The sequence below is a fragment of the Montipora capricornis genome, chromosome 10 (assembly GCF_036669925.1).
Source record: "Montipora capricornis isolate CH-2021 chromosome 10, ASM3666992v2, whole genome shotgun sequence".
Classification (NCBI taxonomy): domain Eukaryota; kingdom Metazoa; phylum Cnidaria; class Anthozoa; order Scleractinia; family Acroporidae; genus Montipora; species Montipora capricornis.
Genome location: NC_090892.1, coordinates 41,696,264 through 41,716,263, shown reverse-complemented (window position 1 = coordinate 41,716,263; position 20,000 = coordinate 41,696,264). Strand labels below are relative to the sequence as shown.

General features: G+C 36.4%; 2 protein-coding genes across 6 annotated transcripts in view; one reads left to right on the top strand and one right to left on the bottom strand.

Annotated features, from left to right (window-relative positions):
- Window positions 1-20,000, top strand: part of LOC138021540 (NAD-dependent protein deacylase-like) — a 27,214-nt gene that overhangs the window by 5,819 nt on the left and 1,395 nt on the right. Inside the window, exons 5-7 of one of the 5 annotated variants that reach the window (XR_011126385.1) lie at window positions 3,034-3,149; window positions 3,465-3,530; window positions 18,589-18,669. Coding sequence is in view for 3 of the 5 variants with exons in the window: in XM_068868437.1 (XP_068724538.1) it covers window positions 3,034-3,149; window positions 3,465-3,528 (180 nt within the window). In the remaining 2 variants the exon portion in view is untranslated. Of the gene's footprint in view, window positions 1,745-3,033; window positions 3,150-3,464; window positions 5,120-10,390; window positions 10,537-18,588; window positions 18,670-20,000 lie in introns of those variants that run through there. The other 4 variants (XM_068868437.1, XM_068868436.1, XM_068868438.1 and 1 more) reach the window with 4 other exon arrangements.
- Window positions 4,585-20,000, bottom strand: part of LOC138021538 (epithelial splicing regulatory protein 1-like) — a 22,971-nt gene continuing 7,555 nt past the window's right edge. Inside the window, exons 5-12 of the mRNA XM_068868432.1 lie at window positions 19,959-20,000; window positions 16,428-16,532; window positions 15,703-15,835; window positions 14,694-14,736; window positions 11,940-12,043; window positions 10,563-11,024; window positions 9,625-10,104; window positions 4,585-8,930 (exon numbers count right to left, since the gene is read on the bottom strand). The exon at window positions 19,959-20,000 is cut by the window's right edge and continues 13 nt beyond it. Coding sequence (XP_068724533.1) covers window positions 8,910-8,930; window positions 9,625-10,104; window positions 10,563-11,024; window positions 11,940-12,043; window positions 14,694-14,736; window positions 15,703-15,835; window positions 16,428-16,532; window positions 19,959-20,000 — 1,390 coding nt within the window. The 3' untranslated portion in view covers window positions 4,585-8,909. The remainder of the gene's footprint in view (window positions 8,931-9,624; window positions 10,105-10,562; window positions 11,025-11,939; window positions 12,044-14,693; window positions 14,737-15,702; window positions 15,836-16,427; window positions 16,533-19,958) is intronic.

The window sequence follows — 20,000 nt, the reverse complement described above, 5'->3', positions numbered from 1 at the left end:
AGTAGACTGTGCTGATGTGCTTCTGTCTGTCATCAACACAAGTCAATGATTAACTTTTCTTTATCGAATGGCTATTTTCCTCTTGATTGAAAGCAGACCCCTGTAACTCCCTTGTTGAAGAAAGAATTAATGATTGGATACCGATTTCAAATCCTAAGACTGGCCAGTAATTTGAAATTTGTATCCAAACTAACAGAGCAGGTTGACTGTTTGATCAACTGGAAGATTACTTGTCAATGATGCGTTTTTAGCTTTTTCCAACACCCAATCAGCTTGTCGTAAAGGCCACAGTACTGAAACGGCATAATTTGTTAAAAGTGCATAATGATCTGCTAATTAATATGAACAGTCAGCAAGTCACCCTGTTGGTCCTACTGGATTTAAGTGTGGCATTTAATACGGTCGATCACAGGATGTTGCTAAATCACGTCTCGAGAGCTAGGAGTTGTGGTTTCAAGGGGACTGCTTTAGCTTGGTTTTCCTCATACCTATCGAACAGGCACCTGTTAGTTTTACACGCCCTCTTTGTTTATTTATTACTTTGTCTTTAGTAACTTAATAGCTAATCTCGTTTTCACGTGAATTAGAACCCATGTTGGGTGTGACAATTGATCAGAATAGAAGTACAATAAGCTAGGATAAGGATCACCCTTTCCTTACGAAGACAACTAAAGATTCTAGATTTATACCTGTGGAGACTAAATTCGAACCGCATTTTTTTGCATCTTTGCTTCTTTCCCATCTTCCGCATCAAGACCTCCTCTTTCGCATCGTTTATATTTTTCTCATCTTGCTCATCGCATCGAGAGATTTGAGAGCGACTGAATCTGGAAGAATAAAGCCTTTTATATAAGATCACTGCGTGTTCGAATGAGTCTCTTCTACGAACAGTTTTGACATCATTTTGTGGGTTGGCTGGTTTATGATTCAAAGTGTGCTGCCTGTCGCCTACAGCAGCAACATGTAACCTTGGATGGACATCTTTCTAATGAGTTCAATCTTCACCATGGAGTTCCTCAAGGTTCTTGTTTACGTCCATTACTTTTCACAGTTTGTTCTAGCAAACTATTTCAGATAATTAACAAGAACCTACCCCATGTTCATACCTATGCTGACGATGCATAGCTTTACATGTACCTTCCCATTTTACCAGGTGGAACTGGTGAGGCACAGGCTATCGAAGCCATAGAGAGAATCAGATGCGTCGAAGAAATAAGAGCGTGGATCATCACTGACAAGCTCAGGTTATATGACAACAAAACCGAATTCTTGATTATTGAGACGAAGGAGGAACTTTCAAAGATTAGTCCATGTCATCTAACAGCTATGCTAGGAATCTTGCCAGAATGCGGATGGATACGACCCTCACGTGTACAAAACGTGTTGAGCTGCTTATATAACGTCAGGCACATCAGAAAGTTTCTAACTAAGGAAGCTACCCAAATACTGGTGCATGCACTCCTCATTAGCTGAATTAATTACTGCAATAATCTCCTGTATGGCTTGCCTGTGGTTCACGTCGCCAAATTACAGTGTCTACAGAATTCAGCGGCAAGACTTATTTCCCTTACTTCAGGTTTTCATCATTATTAGGCTGGTGCTAATTAATCTCTTCAATGGCTCCCCGTTAAATACAGGATCTAACTTTAAGGTTGCTATATTAACATTTAACCATCTCCTGACTATTTAAAATCTGCTGGTGTCAGACAGAGTAAAATATCTCACTACCAGAGGTTTGTTTGTTATTTGTTTGAGCAGGTTGAAGTTTTGGCAGCTATTCAGCTGACGTGGACCTGCTAATACCCACCCACCCACCCACCCACCCATATACTCACAGAGGACAGCCACAACACCGCAAACTTAATCCCCTACTCTTCTCGAATAGTGTGTGGGCTCTTTAACGTCCCACAGGGAACTAATGAACAAGGAAGATATTTGTGAGACAGGGCCTACGGTTTATAGTCCTTATCTGAGAAGACTTGAAAGTCTACCCATTTGCGGATGTAATTACAAAGGCAGCACTTTCTCGTGTTGGGCCGGCCGGAGTTGAACTCACGACCTCCCGCATGGCAGCCCAGTGCTCAACCGAGCCACCGGTGCGCGGCGGTCCGATTATGAGTTAAAAATAGACAGGGTGATGGAATGGCATTAGGGGGAACATTACTTTAGAATTATAGTATATATACCAAAGAGTAAATAAGGCTATTATCGGCGAGACCATAAATCAACTTAAAAGCAGGTGAAATCAAATCAAAAAAATGGTTTTTGATAAGAGGCCAAGACTGGAGCATCTGTACAAAATCCAACAAAGATGCTGATTGGTAGGTTATGTCACGCATCAATTGATTGTAGCATAGTCAACTCTTGTCTTGGTGTCGGAAGTGTAATTGATGTAAGCCAAAATGCAGTTTGGCTTGAATGAGATTTCGCAGAATTTCGAAAATCGTAGTATTAACCCATTGACGAGTAAAATCGTCTGGCGTTAGACAGAGTAAAATACTAAGTCTGACCGGTTGAGGCCGGTTTGGACGTGTAAGGGTTAATTAAAGGTACACTTTGAATGTACTGTACTTTAAATGACTCTTGCCTTGGTTTCTTAATTAGATCCTTTTCAGTTTTCTCTTCACCTTTTCCAAGCAACAAGGATATCAAACTCAACCAATTAAGGGGTCAAGCCCAGGAAACAATTTGAGGCCATATTGGCTGGAAGCAAGTTCCTGTGTCAAATCCACTATAAACCATGCTTCCTGATTTGTAATTATGATTGTGTACACATGTTTTACATACAATTTAACAGGCTTCCTTGATAAGGATGATTAACAAAAGACCCTGTTTAACAAAACTTGAATTTAATAGAAACCCACCCTCTGTTCTTAAAGAGTAGAGCATAAACATTATACTCTCCATAGTATACGTAGTTGTCTGTTAAGTAGATCATCATAGGCACTAGCCTGTGCAAACTACCAGTACTGAGGAGAGAATTCTTATGTGCAACCAGTCTCCACCTTGTAATCTTGTGACTTCATTGTCTAGGTTGGCACATCCTCTGTGGTTTACCCTGCTGCAGCGTTTGCACCTATGCTGGCTAAAAAAGGAGTCCCAGTTGCCGAATTCAATATGGAAGAAACACCATGCACTGGAGAATTCAGGTAGTTAATCAATTAGGTTAAAATCTACTTTAATGCCTAAATTGTGCAAGTTGTCGACATCAAGCCTTTACTTTAATTAACCCTTTCTCTCCTAAGACGATTATACTCTCATGTCTACGAGGCTATTTTACTAGCGGGGTAGTGGAGTTGAATAGGGTGGCACTTGAACCCAGGAAGTGGATGAACTTGTGCCATGGTAAATAAACCTAATGCCAAGTCGGCTATGTTGTGTTTTGTATGACTGTAAAGAAAACATTTCTTCTATCATGTTAGCTAGCACCCTCTAAATGTGACAAATGACCTTCCTTTTTATAGGTTTCACTTTCAGGGCCCAGCAGGTGAAACTCTGCCTCCATTGCTGGCTGATAAAACAGAGTAAAGGTGACTGTGTGCTTGTCTTTTTTTCCCAAACATTTTAAACTTTTTCAAATATCAAACTAAGGAAACAAAATGCTTTGGCCACAAAGCAGGAGGTTGGTTTCATGGACAATGAAAGACGTATGAAAGGACTGCAAGGCGTTCAACACACCTCTGAACATAACCCAAAGACATAATAATGTTCCAATTAAATGAAAACACACTCCCTTACAGCCATGCCAGTAAGTTCCTGTTAAATTGACAGACACAGGACGGTGCAGATACAATTTAGGGAATGATTCACTTCACCACTGTGATGGGTCGAGCTGTTTATAATATCGTTTAACTATAATAACAAAAAGGGTTGACACACCAAGACAAGAGCTTTCGTTTGAAGCAGTAAACACAGCAAATTTGCTTTAGAAACCACCACAAGGGTCTTATTCTTCAAGGTGCAAGGTTAATTTTCTTCAATTAGAAAAGTAGGAATTGACCCACTTCTCCTTGCCTCTCTCAAATGCTTGACAAAACATGATGAAATCAATAAGCACAGCTTGCTTAATTTGAACCCAGACGTTTTCACTCTAAAGGCTGGTTTACATGTACGTATGACGCAAGCATACGTAGGCACATTTATTTAACTTGTTATAAATGTGTAATGTCTTTTGTTCTAACGAAAGGAAGCAATTATTACCAAAACGCTACAGTAACTGCATCTGCGTATGTTGCTTGTGCTAAATTAATAATATATGCTTGCGTCATAACATGTAAACCGGCCCTTAGGCATCACATGTCAGCAATGTGACATCATCTGCCTTGTGGGTAAAATCTGTTGGCAGAGAGATTCAGGAGTGTGATAAAACTTCATTGAGTGGTCATTTGCAAAATTGTCCATTCTCTTTATGTAACATCTGCACATATTTTGTGAGCAAGTTTGTGACCTTCAATGCAGACAAAAGTGCAAGTGAACGCCAAACAAGAGGCTACTCATTGTCTCTTAATGTTGACCCTTACATACTGACTGGCCATTTGCTCCCATAACGATTTAGGGTTGACTAAGTGAAAGTAAAGCAGCAGACAGTGAAACAAGTTTCTTAATTTTATTTTTGATGTCAAAGAAAGTTTGTTGTCACCAGACAAATTTAACGTAGAGAAAGATTGTTTTCAATGAAATGAGAAATGTGTGGTTTTGATTGCAGATTGAGAAATGGGTCTGGTTCTATGTTACAAGACATTCGTACACAAATTTCAATTCATTTAAAAATATAGCTAAAATAATCTGTAATTTAAGTATTCTCATTGCTATGAATATCTCAGTCCATGCTTTGAGAACTGTAATGAGTGTTCAGCATAAATTTCTGGCTTCTAGAAACAGGTGCTGTTGAAATGATTAAGTTACCCCTTTCATCAACATGAAGGTATTGTTGAACTTTAAGGCAAATAGTACACAGATTGACCAACCAATCACTTCCCAATGATATCATAATGTCAGCAATTAAAAAATGTAGCATTGGGAGCATAGAAATGAAATTGCTCCTCAACCAGACAACATAATTATAGGCATGGAAAGACATAACCAACGATTTAAGAGTAAAAAGGTAAGGCTTGCATTTAAAGGAATATAATCATTTTTGTGGACAACAGGAATAAACTGAAATTGTGAATGCGTTAAAATTCTAGGATGATTCAATGTCCAAGGATATGTTAAAATAATTATTATTGCCAATCTTACAACTATCAGTGAGATAAGGTACTAGAACGTCTAAGCTAGCACAATTCATGACACTTCCCTCGATTTCAAGATCATTTTCATTCAGAAACCTATCTTGCTTCTGCAAATTTATGTTCATTTTCATTCTGTTTATAAGAAAATTCATGCATGACATTGCAATTTTATGTGTACAAGTAAAATTATTTTGTGATGGTTACCAAATACCTACTAACAACTGATTGCTAAGTTGTCTATAAACAGAAGATAAGGTTCACATCAAATATAATAGCTTAGTGTTTGTAAATAAGAACGTTATAAAGTTGCACATAAATATTGCATTTTTGTGACAATAAGCAAATAACTGGCGAAAAATAAACTAAAGCATATCCACAGCAGTGTTCTAAGGCATTCTTATTTAATCCCTGTGATGCATAGCGAAAATCAAAGCTATTTGAACCATTAGTCTGTGGCTAAGTGCTAAATTGAGTTTTTCAAATGCCAACTGAGCAATTGTTACTTATGACATTAATGGCAAAAATGGTGCCTCAAGTGATATTTTAATATTGTTGAGAATTTGTCCCAACATTGAAATATCAAAGGTGATTCTTAAGCCAAATATCTTGTTTTTATTTGTTTACACTCCAACTAGCTGAGAAATTCACCATGGAGATAATGTCCGAAATAAAACAGAAAAACCTTTCCTTCATAGCAAGAAATTTAGAGGAATTTTTTGGGCAGAAATATAAAACGTTCTCACATGCCTAATGTGACCACTGGTTTCTATCTTTGTCATGGCATACATGTAAGTAACCTGAAGAACACTTCAGATTTACTGGTTAAATGTGTCTTTGATTTGTTACCGCGACTATAGCGATGTTTCTCCTGAGATCGCCCGTTGTTATTAATATGCCAACCAGAACCTAATTGGCTGTTGAAACCTAAATGACTTCCTTTGTTCCGTGGTTGGCAAAATTATGTGAATATCAAAAGAAATGTGACAGCAATGTTTTGTAAACAAGAAATATCGCTATTAGTCACAATAAGACCAACTCTAACAATCAGAGAATTAATTTCACACATTATGCTACACCGTCTCTAGCCTTTGTGGCAGACATATTTCCGGTTATTGTTTCCCTCCACTGAAAGGTGTTAACGATAACCGGAAATACGTCTCTCACGCAGGCTACACACGAATAAAACCCACACATTAATGCAAGCAGTAAGGATACGTAGTAGGAAGGTGGCTGTACTCAGACAAAGCAGATAATAATCATTGTATAGACCTTCTTCATAAATGGCGGTCAATTTATAATTCTTTTTCCAAGTGCAAATTAGCCTACCAAGCCTCGATACCATACAGTGAATTGAAAAGAATTCTTGCTCGAAAATGAGGCTTGGTAGGCTAATTTGCACTTGGACAAAAGAATTATAAATGTGACCGCCATTTATGAATAAGGTCTATAGAGTATCAAAAAATAGCTCTACGTAATCTTGAATAGAATCATCAATAAGACCATAAAATATTTAAAATCAAGTCGACTATCAAACAGAAATTGATACTATCATATAATTACAAATGCACATTATAAATTATGCACTAATTTACAGTTTTTCAATGGCAGTCAAGGAACATTTTCAGCCTTGATATTGTCGTTACTATCACCTTCAACATCATGAGAAGCTAAAAATAATTAATACATGGTGGCATCAAGTGCATAGCTATAAAAGAAAAAACGTAGGCTAAAAATGTTACCTGTTGAACTGGAGTCCTGGTTCCAGCTTGAAATAAATAAAATCTGCATTTTAACACAATTCTATAACTATTGATTCATATCATTTTGGTTATCAAATAAGAACATTATTTATCATAAACACCAATGAAATACCAAGTGAGCTTTCGCACGAAAACATGATATCTTCACACGTGAAGATAATGTTATCTTCACACATGAAAAGATCACTGTTGCTATGGTTATACATGAAAATTGCGCCTTTCGTGAAATGATTTAGTATTTCATTGGTGTTTAGATAATAAATAGAATATTACTTGGCCGCTTCGAGCGTTGAAAAATATTTCACTCATTCGCTACGCTCACGCGTGAAATATTTTTAAACATGCGAAGAGAAATATCTCCGCACGGCCACGTAATATCCTCTATTTTTTCATTTTCTTTTGTCCAAAACAACACCTCTGTGCCCAGTTGTTCAAAAGCTGATTAACCCTAACCCCAGATTAAAAATTAACCAAGGAGTTTGTCTACTCCCAAATGCTGGTCAAGGCTGATATTCAACCAAACTTTACATTAGAAGTCAATCTTGAAACACAAAAAAGCAAAACAAATTTTCACCAAAAAGTTAAAACGAAAATCATTTACGCTAATCCTGGATTAAGTTAATCGGCTTTCCCACAACCGGGCCCTGTTTTACAACATCTGAAAAACCTTCCCTGCGCTTTGGGTTGCGGAAGGAAAGGAAAATATGTCATTTTAATGATGGAATCACATAATGTAAATTCTCGTTAATTACTGTCATTTTTACATTTGCAATAATAATAATATTATTATTGTTCTATGGAAAGGGTGTGTGAGGGTTGGGTTGATGGCAGTTGTTCTAATGAGAACAAAACCAAAATGTGATGATCCCATCACAAAATTGTACCTTTGGTAATAATGATTGTCTTATTCTTGAATTAGTGGTCATATCTTTAACTTTACAGCATTATTTTTACAGTAGGAGTCTACTGCAATAAATTAATATTAGTAGGAACCTTAAGCAATCAAGACATTGACAAGAATGAGAAGCATTCTGCTTACAATGCCGGTGCACTTTACATTTTGGTACATTTATTTCCTCTCATCCTCAGAACGATGTGAAATGGCCAACTTTGAGGTTATGTGGATGGCACAAGCACACTGTAACAATAATTTGTTACACTTCTTTTCTGATTATTGATGCCATTTATTCCTTTTTTATTTATTGTCTGAGCAGTCAGCACACATTTTATATGCAAAACAAGTAGCAATATCAGAAAACCTTTGCAAATATTGAGAAATGATCTACATGTACCTTCAAACGATGTTCTCATTCTCGTTGTTGTCCTTGTTGCGTAAGGTCCCCATTAAGGGTTCACACCAGACACTAAGTCAGTTCAAGCAGAATTACTTAACGAAGCAAGTCTGCCTTGGTATGCTCTATTATCTGTTTTGCAATCATGATTTTGTTTGTCTTTTAATATCTTTTTTTCCACAAATAACTTCTCACTAATTCGATTTTCCTACACTATTACGACTTCTAAAACTCACTGATCTGTCTGTGGAGTAAAATTTTGGAGTCATAATTTCTACTGTTTAATAATATTTTGGACAAAACTTCATTTAAGTTGCTAGGAACGTAGTAATTTCTAATCATTTCTGGCTTCATTCTCTTCAATTAGTATTTTGTAGGTTATTATTACTTTTCACACTTGTATTGAATTCTTATCATTAACTTAAAAGATGTCTCATACCATGTTGAATCATAAGACTGACAGGGCAGAGACAAGCTTAGGAGAGACATTGCATTGAAGCAAACAGCTTGTGACTCTCTGGAAATATACATTCCATTGATTAATTCTAAAATGGTAGTCTTCTGTACGATTTAAATTCAGAAAGTATGATGGAATCTATTCTAGGTCGATTCAACCTTCCGTTCCACTACCTGCCATAGTCTGCAATCTGTAAGGAAACAAATGAATGAGGATGATAGAGGTTAACTTGACTCAAAGTCTGTGTTTTGCCCAACAATCAGAATAATTATCATGTTTCTAATGTTCAATAATGAATGCATAAATAGCAATACCAAAGTTGCTATGGAAACAAAGATGGAGTAATTTTGAAATTTGTATGAAATTGCTCGTACATTTCTTGATTTATGGTCATTCGTGGTGTTTTGAAAGTTCTCAAATTGCACTTGTCATTACTTATACCCATAAATCACAAAATGTGCTTTTAGCTTGCACCTGCACCAATACCGATTTCCTTCACATATAATCTCTACTTTTGTCATCAATTCCTCCGCCCCTAAGAATGACACCTACAGATTTTACCCTAATGTCAGATGACTTTGCTTCGCAATTGGTCACCCAATAGGTCATAAGATAAATGCACCATGCACTATTAGTGAAAAGGTGGGAAAACAATTTTACATTTTATTCATTTTCTGCTGAGGAGTAGTTTCGTTTTTTGCATATGTCTCATGCTCTTAAACTCCATCAACTCAAATACATGTGAGAGACGAGGTGCAGTGGATATTTTAATATCCAAAAAGCTCTATGATAGGAAGTGGTAACAAGAAAAGACATAGTCAACAAGAAGAGTCCTTTCATCTTCAATAGTTATTACCAAATCACTCATCGCACTCTAATCTTACCTGGTATCCTTGAAAGAAGGGTATCATTTCATAAGGTTGAGCCAAGTATGGTGGCATTCTCATCCGAACACTTGTATTTACTGGTTGGTAGTAATTCACACTTCCTCCTCCGATGCCATTTGAAGGCACAAGACAGTTGAAGTATGTAGGTGAATGGGGCACATACACTCCAGTGGGACTGCGACAAGCAGGAGGAGGTGTAACACTGTCCGTGTGTCCATTCATGTGTGTCCCATTAGGACTTACGCCTCCACTATTCAGTGGATATGAACTTGGCAAGCTGAAATGTGAGTTATTAAGTGATGCCACCTTGGTTTGATTGATTGCACTGCTTGTGATTATAGAAGCAATGTCCAGTCCTGAGCAGGGAAATACTTCAATGTATCTCTCTCCCATGTGTTGTCTGTGGAGATCATTAGTAGCTGTCATTGCACATTCAGGTGATATAAGTTGGACATAGGCATCTCCAGAGGGCCGGCCCTTTAAAACGAAAAAAAAAAAAAAGAATTCTCATCCTTCTCCTCATCCTAATCATTTAACTTTATGACGAGGCTTTTCTTTCTTTCAACAATATAGTATCACAGAGTTCGTACAATACACGTGTATTGAGGGCTAGTAACTTGAGATTGTTCAACCTTTAACACCACCTTTAATTACTGAAAGAAATGACCTTTACAGAAACCCTCAAGGAGCCACCAAACCATGCAGTATAGCTAATAGTGTCATACTAACATGAACGCATGATATAGTTTATTTTGGCTTTCAGCATATACAACAATGTCCTCAATGCTTGCAATAACCTCAAAAATGTATTTGAAGATTTTACACCAAGTGTACAAGACGGAGGAAAATGTCAATACACAGAGAGAGAGAGAAAATTAAAAGTAATCTGAAATCAAACTATGATGTGGCTTCCCTTTTGATAAGTTTATACTCACTTGTGTGTTGAAAACCATGTGGACTCCACCAGGAACAACAAAAGCAGCATGCTCCCGTAGAAAGTCTAATACATCTTGTACAGTTGCAGAAAAGGGAAGGCCTCGTAGACGCAGACAGTCCTTGCTATTCATGTCATTCACGTATGGTCCAGGCATGAAGAAAGGAGGATGAAGTGGTGGTTGTTGTGTAAGGGGCGGCAGCATGAATGGAGGGAAACAATTATTGTACACAATGTTACTAAAAGAGTTAAGCACTTGTTGCACCTCACTCTGTGAACTACGGAACAGTTCAACATAGCGAGAACCTAGCATACATCTGTGCCTTTGCAATGCTTTGCAACCATGTTCCTCTGTTTCAAATAGAACAAATGCATCTCCCGTTGCCTTTCCAAAGCCATTTCTGACCATAAGAACTCCTGATTCCCCTTTGAACACTGGTGGGTCCTCTTCAAAAAATTCAATCTGTACAAATTAGGAAGCAACACATCAATTAAATGCCACACCCAACTAAGAGGTTATCATATAAAAGAAAGTTCACTCGTGGTAGATCAGAGCCTTTGAGATTAATCAGTGTCTACAACTTGCCTCTAAAAATTATCAGTATGTAAATTTGACTTCGTTTTGAAAATAGCTTACAAGTAAGGATTTTCTCTGAGCAGTTGCACTTATTTTTTGCTGCATGAAAAACTAAAATAAATCAAACTTTGTTAACTCGAACTAACTTACTTTCCTTTAGCTCAAATTTACCCTGACAACTCAAACTTTAAGTTAAAATGTCAGTCAATAAACGTCAGTGTCACAACATAGCTGATTGACATGTCCAAATCTTTAATCGCGATTGATACTCACGTGATAACATTTTATGAAGAAAATTGTATACAGCGTAAAAGCACGTTTCAGTATCAGCTTTGTTTTGTATGTTATGTGTCAGCTCTGCGTACAAAAGTCAATCGTTTGAAGTAAACGTGGACAGTACTGTATTCTAGAACAGTCATTCCCTAAGTTGAAGTTGAATTAGCCTAAAGTGGCATACATGTATTTACAAACCACTTACACTTATAATAAAGTATTTTTTATTTTATATTATACATTAACTAGTGTGCTGAATATCTCAGCTTTTGTTTTTCCTTAATACAATTGGCTTAACTTCTCTAACTAGAAGTTCTTATCAAAAAGCTCTTATAAGGCAAACGAAATGTACCAAAATGACTGTTGATCGCGCAAAAACTGTAAAAAACATGATTCCTGTGTTGATTATTAGTGTAGGGTTAATAAAATTCAACACCACTCTCAACTATTTTTCGTTTCCCTTACGAGTTAGAGTTAGTAGGGTCCTAGTGTAATCATAAATGAAATTTTTTTGGAGGAAAAGCTCACCACATCTCCTTCCTTTGTGTGGAAAGGCAGTCCCCTCATTCTAATGATAACCTCTGCCTTGTTGGATACAAAATTGGCTGCTATTTGAGTGACATCAACTGGACCTAGAAATATGTTTTGACAGCAATAATAAGACATATTTCCAACTTGTTATTATTGAAATTGAATAGGAGGGGTAATATAATAACAATGGGTTTGAAGTTTATTTAGTTTATGAAAACAATACTGGTAAGTAAAGATGAGTTCCAAATTTTGGCACCTTAACTGCTTGAAGAAAAGTGCAAACTCTTTGTGATACTTTTTCATCGAATCTTTTAAAAATGATTTTACCCAAGGTAATTACTTGGTCTGAAAGTTAAAGGTATCAAGAGTCGTCATTACTGACAGAAGTGCTTTTATTGCAAAGCTCTCAGTTTAATTTATGAGGGGTTGAATTTGATGATTCTGATGATTAGTCTCTCTGAGTTAATAGAAAATACTATATATATTTAGTAAAATCCAACTAGTGGTCTATTACCAATGCTGTATTCTGATTGGTTGAGCTACTAGTAGGCTATTTGTTATAGCCCACTAGTAGCGAAAAGCACCGGCTTTGAAAACCAAAACAACAATAAAAGTTTAGGTTTAACTAGCGAAAGATGTTTTGTCTCGATATTTTTTTGACCACCTGGTTCGATTTTACTAAAACAATAATTATTCCTCTCGCCCTCATGGCCTCTGAGTCAATAGCCCATTCGGCCTTCGGCCTCATGGGCTATTGACTCACAGCCCATTCGGGCTCGAGGAATAATTGTTAAATATATATCTATTCAAAGCTCTGGTAAACCCATTGAGCACTTTTAGCTGATGATCAATTTATCACGTCATTTCATTATATATATATATGGGTATGACAAACCTGAAGGAAACAAAATCAATTGAAATGATTCACAAATGAGTTTTTCTTTATCGTCAAACTCTCTACGTGTATTGTACTATCCACTTGTTTATCCCAGGCCTACTTCTTTTACTAATAAGTTGTCTGGGCTTCCACCTATAAAACGAACCTTGTTCGTCTCGTAAATTTACAGAAAAGAGTGGTGAGAATCGTACATAAATCTCATTTTGATGCTCATTCTGACCCTATATTTAGGAACCTTGGAATCTTAAAACTCCATGATCCATGTTACAACTTGGTTAATTCATGTTCTCCTATCAAGTCTTCCTCCCAAGTTAGCTAGCAAATTTACTCTAAACAGTCAAATTCACACACATTATACGAGAAACTCTCATTCATTTTGTTTGCCTTTCTGTTGGACTAACATTAAACAATTTTCTGGGACCTAAATTTTACAATTGGCCACTTCGGAAAATTCCATAATACTCTTTGTTTGTCCCCCCAAATTTTGCATAAGCATTGTTGTTGTTGTTGTTTTTTTTTTTTTTGGTTTTCTCTTGGGACCATTGTAAGCCCCAGGGGAAACTGGAAACAATGCTTATGCAAAGTTTTGGGGCAACAAAGAGTATTATGGTATTTTCCGAAGTGGCTTATACTCTTGACAATGATATAATTAATTCTTCTTCAACAGCTTCCTTTAAGAAAGCAATTAAGACAATCTTTTTAACAACTATTGTGAATCTTAGGTATTTTGTTCTTCCTGTGTCAATTTGTTTTCATCTTGTAATTTTACTTTCACTACATTATACTTCAACACATTAAATATCTAATGTTCGTAATAATTGTATTCTCTGTTGCCAACTTGCAAGTCAATGAGCGCTAGATGTTTTATTTGGGGAGGCCTAATTTATTATAAGCTCACCACCCATGCAATTCAATTATTTTCTTTTTATCTTCTCTTTTTTGTTTGTTCATATTTGTATCTTAACTTCCTTGTTCTGTGGCAGAAATAAGTATAGCTAATCACATGATTTCGAGTGCAATTTGGAATAAATAAGCATGACTAAATTTTTTCAAAGATGACTAAAACTGCAATTTGTAGTATTTGAAAAAAATTACAAGTGATTACTTATTAATAATATACATGAAGAAACGCACAAATATGGAAGGGAAGGACATTAGTTGCAAAAGTTTTCCCCAGCTGCCTTTGGAAGACACCTTATTTCAACAGTCCAAACATTTCTCATTATTCTTTCACTCTCCCATAACACTTTTTTTTCCATTTCCCTTTCTGTTTGTTTCAATTCTTTCCAGTTACTAGGGGTGCCTTAGATTGACCCTATTCCAGAATAAGAACATGTGGAGTGATGATTTCACACAGTATGTCTGGCATTTTGAAGCAACAAGTATAATAAAGATATGTTTAAAATGGCATTTTTGTTTGACAATTTTAATATGAATCTCCATAAAAACGAAGAGTTTCTAACTCCTATTACATGTATTCCTATTCTTGAACACCCCCCTAGTCACTAATGACTTTCCTGTCCATTATTATTATTATTATTATTATTATTATTATTATTATTATTATTATTATTGTCATTTCAAAAAAAAATTAATAATTCATTTGCCTAATAGCCATTAGAATTCTTTACATAAAGAACAGTAGTAACGCCCGGCTTGTTTTCCTTATATGCTAATATCTTCCCCTTACATTTTGCACCATTGTGTGGACTCCAAAGGGACAAGCTTTTTGTGGAATGTTTTTGAAGCTGTTCAAAATACTTGCAGCATGTGTTTTTATTGGGTCTAAAACACTCGGCTTTGCCTCATGTCTTTAAAACATTATTCTTAAACAATATGAGTATGACAAATACCTCTGACAATCTTAAGAAAGTCTTGTGCTGTGGCTCTATAAACCTAAAAAAAACAAGTGAATAAAAAATTAATAGAACCAGACGAACTTAATAGATCTAATCAGCTAACTCAATGTTATACCCACTAGACCTCTTTACAGTTGTGTGCTTAGTTACCTGGCCTTTAAATGAAAGTGAGGCTAGTGTTGAGTTGTTGACCTTGTTATGATACAGACCTCCCTCCTTTTCGTATGTTAATGTACTACTTGTTGCCATGCCAATTAGTAAGAATTTACATAAGCAGTGGGGTTTCTATCAAAACAAGGTCAACTCCAGCCTCAATTTCATTCATAGGCCAGGTACAGTGTAACTAAGCACGCCACTGTAAAATGGACCATTCAAATCTTCGGGGGTTAACATTCTTTGTGTATTGTATTTGCACTATAATTTAGCAATCACATTTAAATGATATGGAAATACCTGGAACAAAAGGGTTTGAATTGGGTACAACATAATCATTGAGTTGGCTGATTTGGTCTATTGTTCATAACTTAAGTAAATCGTACTTGTTGCACTGACAGAAAACATAAATTATTACCGGCAAGCACAAGTGCTTTATAAAGGTAATACTGAAATTAACAACTGAAAAGATGTTATTGGTCCAAGAATAAATCTTCTATAATCTTTTTCTATAACCAAAGCATCTCAAGAAAATGAAACAACATCCCTTGGTCTTGTGTCAGTATGGAATTCTTGTGTAAAACAACCCAAGAGAATTTAATGCATTTCCATGTAGCACAAAGAAGCTACTGTATAAAAGAATGAAACACTCTTTGACAACATTGCATAATCCTAAGAAGCCCCTGATCCTAACAAGCTAAGAAGCCCCTTGGATATGTTCTTGCTTCCTGTTGGAATGCCACCAAGAAAATTGCTTAATACAGTCCTTTCTCCTCACAAGGATTTGTACAAGTTCCCACTGATCTAATTTTAATTTATTTGATAAAAACAACGAAATATAACTTCATACCTCAATGTACCTTGTTCCAAGATGATGTTTGTGTCTTTTCAAAGCTAGTTCTCTGTGCTCTCCTTTTTCAAACCTTATAAATGCCTCACCATTCCTTCTTCCTTGAGTGTTTAAACAGAAAGCAATTCCTCCCCTGAAAGCAAGAAAAAAACCCTTTCCCCTTGAATTTGAATACAACCCTTTTCATGAAAATTTCAACTTACTTCTACCTCCTGAAAAGATAATTCTGTACTCTATGCAATTTCTCAAAACAAAAAATAATATTATAATGGTGAAATTTGGGAATATATAAATATTGCCATTTAGGTAAAAAACAAATTTAATTTGCCAAAGCTGAGCCCTATAAACAACCGACAAAGTACATGGATAAGGTGTTCGAAGCTGATGGAGATATAGCTTTGCTGCCAATGACTTTCATTCAGTCTTGACAACTGGTTTGGGTCAAAATCTTAAGTTGTTTGTTTTCATCATATTCTCGGTTTTCACATGACGTCACGACCGCCATGTTGGTGCCCTAAACAAAGAAAAGGTGGCCATGTTGGTGCCCCGAGCAAATCCTCCGGGAATTTAAATCTATTGTTATGCAAACGCTTCCTTTTGTTTTCGTTGAAAAACATGGCTGTTGATCACGTGAGTGAAAACCAGCAATAGGGAATGGAACTTGATCTTATTTTAAGTTTGGAGACTCACAGGGTTTGATTGTGCAACTACAATATCTTACACACCTCAGGATATTAAGACCTTTGAAGAAATTTGCAACATCTTGATCTGATGCCTGCCAAGGAAGACCTCTTGCTCTTAATATTGTGTCGTCTAGTACATGGCCAAGGCTAAAAATATCAAGTTGCGTTATATTTTATGAGGACAGTTGTCTCACATTCATAATAATTTTAATATGTAACCATCATTCATTGCTGGTGATGAAGAGGATCCATCATTATTTTATACAAACTGTGAGAACTTGAAAAACAGGCCTACATTCTCCAATAAACTTCCACACTTGCTATTGTGGCAACACAAGGCTAACTGTAATTACAGCACTTCACATTTACACTGAACATTCACCAGAAAACCTCTTCAGGATACACTTGCTTTCAGGGGGGTTCATAAAGAGCCAGATACTGGAAGAAATTGCCCCATTTTTTACGACTTTGCTTGAATGTTTTTATCACAGATCTTTTATTTGTCTTCTTTTGCCAAACAAAATAACAAATGCTCATCTCTAAATCGTGACAACATTCAGTGGAAAACTTTAATAAAACCCCATACTTTTTACAAAGGATTTTTTAAAGATTCAAATGAAAAATACATTTTAGTTGATTTGGTTGCAATGATTTAACCTGCCATCAAGTCAGCGTATTGGGCGGTTTTCAATTGAGTGTCGAAAGTAGTTAGTGAATTACTTTGGTCAAGAGATTATGAAGGTAAGAGAAGTAATCCCTCATACTGGCCCTATTCCCATCCTAATCCCTGTTAAGTTATTTTTAGATCTCCTGCGAGATCCGGTATTCCCACGAGGGTTAACTGATAGCCAATCACATGTCCTCATTTTTACAATTGTTGACAGCTGAGTGAATTCCCACGCAATGATTCGCGTCGTTCGCGATTTAAAATGGCAGAGGATGCTGAGAAAAACGCGTATATATACATTTTGTGGACGAACGTGACTTGTTGACTACAGAGTTAAGCGATTACAATGACTTATGTTTTGAAACTTGTATCTTGGAAGGAACGAGTTATGTAACCGACAGGATTTTGTACACAATGGCAAATGGAGGACTATGGTCGATAAGTACGATCTCTCTGACTCTCGGTTTCCTTTGCGGGATTAAAATATGATGACTTAATTCTTATATGGTGATAAAGTAGACAGATAGAGCTCTACAACAGTACCAAACATGACAGGAAAACTTGAATCAAGCGTCCGATAAAAATTTTTGAACCCGTGTTATCGGATTCAAGTGAATTTGCAAAGCACGTATTTTAAATATAGCTGTCTCCTTAAAAAAAAAGATTTAACTCGGTTTCGTATATGGCACAACCTTGAATGTGGTATCATTGAAAACTAGGCAATTAAGCGACTTCAGTTACAGATGTTTGAAACCTGTATCTTGAAAGGATCGAGTTTTATAAGCGACAGAATTTTGTAAACATTGGCTACAGTCAACAAGTAATATATCGCTGACTTGGTTAACGCGTTCTTGATTTTCTTCGCGGGATTAAAATCTGACGACTTCATTCTTACATATTCATAAATAAGACAGATATCAGACATGAAAGGAAAACTTGAACAGACAGTGCGATAAAAATGTATGAACAAGTGGTATCGCATGGAAGTCAATTTGCAAAGCACGCATGTTAAATATACCTGCATCTTTCAAAATTATTAAACTCGGTTTCGTACATTGGACAGTGTTGAAATTGGTGTCACTGTAAACAACACAGTTAAGCGATTTGAATGATATATCTTTGCATCTTGTATCTTGAAAGTAACGAGTTTTATAGGCGACAGAATTTTGTACACAATGAAATATCGCGGACTACAGTCACCAAGTAACATATTCCTGACTTGGTCAACGCGTTCTCAATTTTCTTAGCGGACTTAAACTATGGTGACTTACTTCTACGATATTCATAAATTAGACAGCTAACGCTTTCAAACAGTACCACACATGACAGGAAAATTTCAATTGACCGCACGATAAAAATTTTTAAAACCGTAAGATCGGATTGAAGTCAATTTGCAACGCACGCGTAAAATATAGCTCCCTCCTGCAAATTATTTAACACGGTTTCCTACATTAGACAATCGTAAAATTGGTATCAGAGTGAATTATACAGTTAACCGATTTCCTTGATATATGATTGCAAACTGTATCTTGACAGGGACGAGTTTTGTAAGCGACAGAATTTTGTAGACGATGAGAAGTGCGCACTAAAATGGACAAGTAACGCAATGCAACCAAGGTAAACATATCTGCATCTGTCAAAATTATTTAACACGGTTTGATAGATTGGAAATTGTTCAAATTGGTATCACTGTAAACTAGACAGTTAAGCAATTCCAAGGATGTATGTTTGAAACCTGTATCTTGCAGATAATGAATTTTATCAGGCCATGAAACTCAATTTTGAAAACGGAGAGTGGCATCGTACAGAATTTGCTGCACTTTCCCTCCTCCACGAAACTTCCACGTAACGCGCGCGGTAACATTATCCGCGGGGAAATTGATATCATCCAAAGATAACCTAAGAGGGATTACGATGGGAATAGGGCCAGTATGAGGGATTACTTCTCTTACCTTTATAATCTCTTGCTTTGGTTCATGATTACTTCACTCAGTAATTGGTTCAAAGTTCTTGTGCCACTTTTTCAACCAATCAGAAGTGAAACCAAAACCAATCGTGGCTCCCACATGAACATTTTCCAGCACTTTGTGTCAGCTACATGTAATTACTTCGAGTTTTGATTGGTTTACTGGATTGCCTCAGCCCTTTTTGATTGGCCAAAGTAAGTACTTTGGTTTTGGTTTTAGGACACTCGATTGAAACTTGCTCCAAGGGTTAAAAAGGGAAATTGGATGGGTATTGATTGCCATGGCTTTCATCAAGTTTTTCAACCATCTCACCCCAGAAGAGGCCCCCCAATGATGAGTAAAGTCATCTGACATTAGACAGAGTAAAATCTGTAAGTGTCACTCTTAGGAGAGAGAGGGTTAAAGGAAAAATAGTTTTTTAGTGGACCTACAATCTTGGACAGAATAAAATGGAACAGAAATGCCCCCTTCCCCCTAAGTCAAAGATGAAGCCACACAAAGGCCATAATGCAACAGTTTCCCATCACTGATTTTGAGGGGAGGGGTGGGCTCAAGTTTTCATTTAACCTGTCCAAGATTGTAGGTGTTGTTAATTAAAGTAGGCCACACCGTCCAGCTGCTGTCCTTCCCTTTTCTTATCAACATGAAGGTATTAAACTTTTCCAACAATTTAAGAAATTTGCAGACCAAAAAATGCAGAAAACAGCTGTCCTGGGAAACCTCTAGTGCTGAAAATGATTTATAAGCACTTATGATTGAACCTTCTTATCTCAATTACTATTGATAAATAATTATTTTCTTGCATTTGTGTTAATCAAAGAAAATTTTGTCAACGAAAGTTGTGCACATATCAATGTACATCAGGGATAAATAATTATTTTGTAAATACTGTACACATATAGAGGTGACAACTTTTTAATTTTAAGAGGAGCACCATACCATGGTCCAGGCTCATACTTCACATTGATCTTTTCTGCTTCC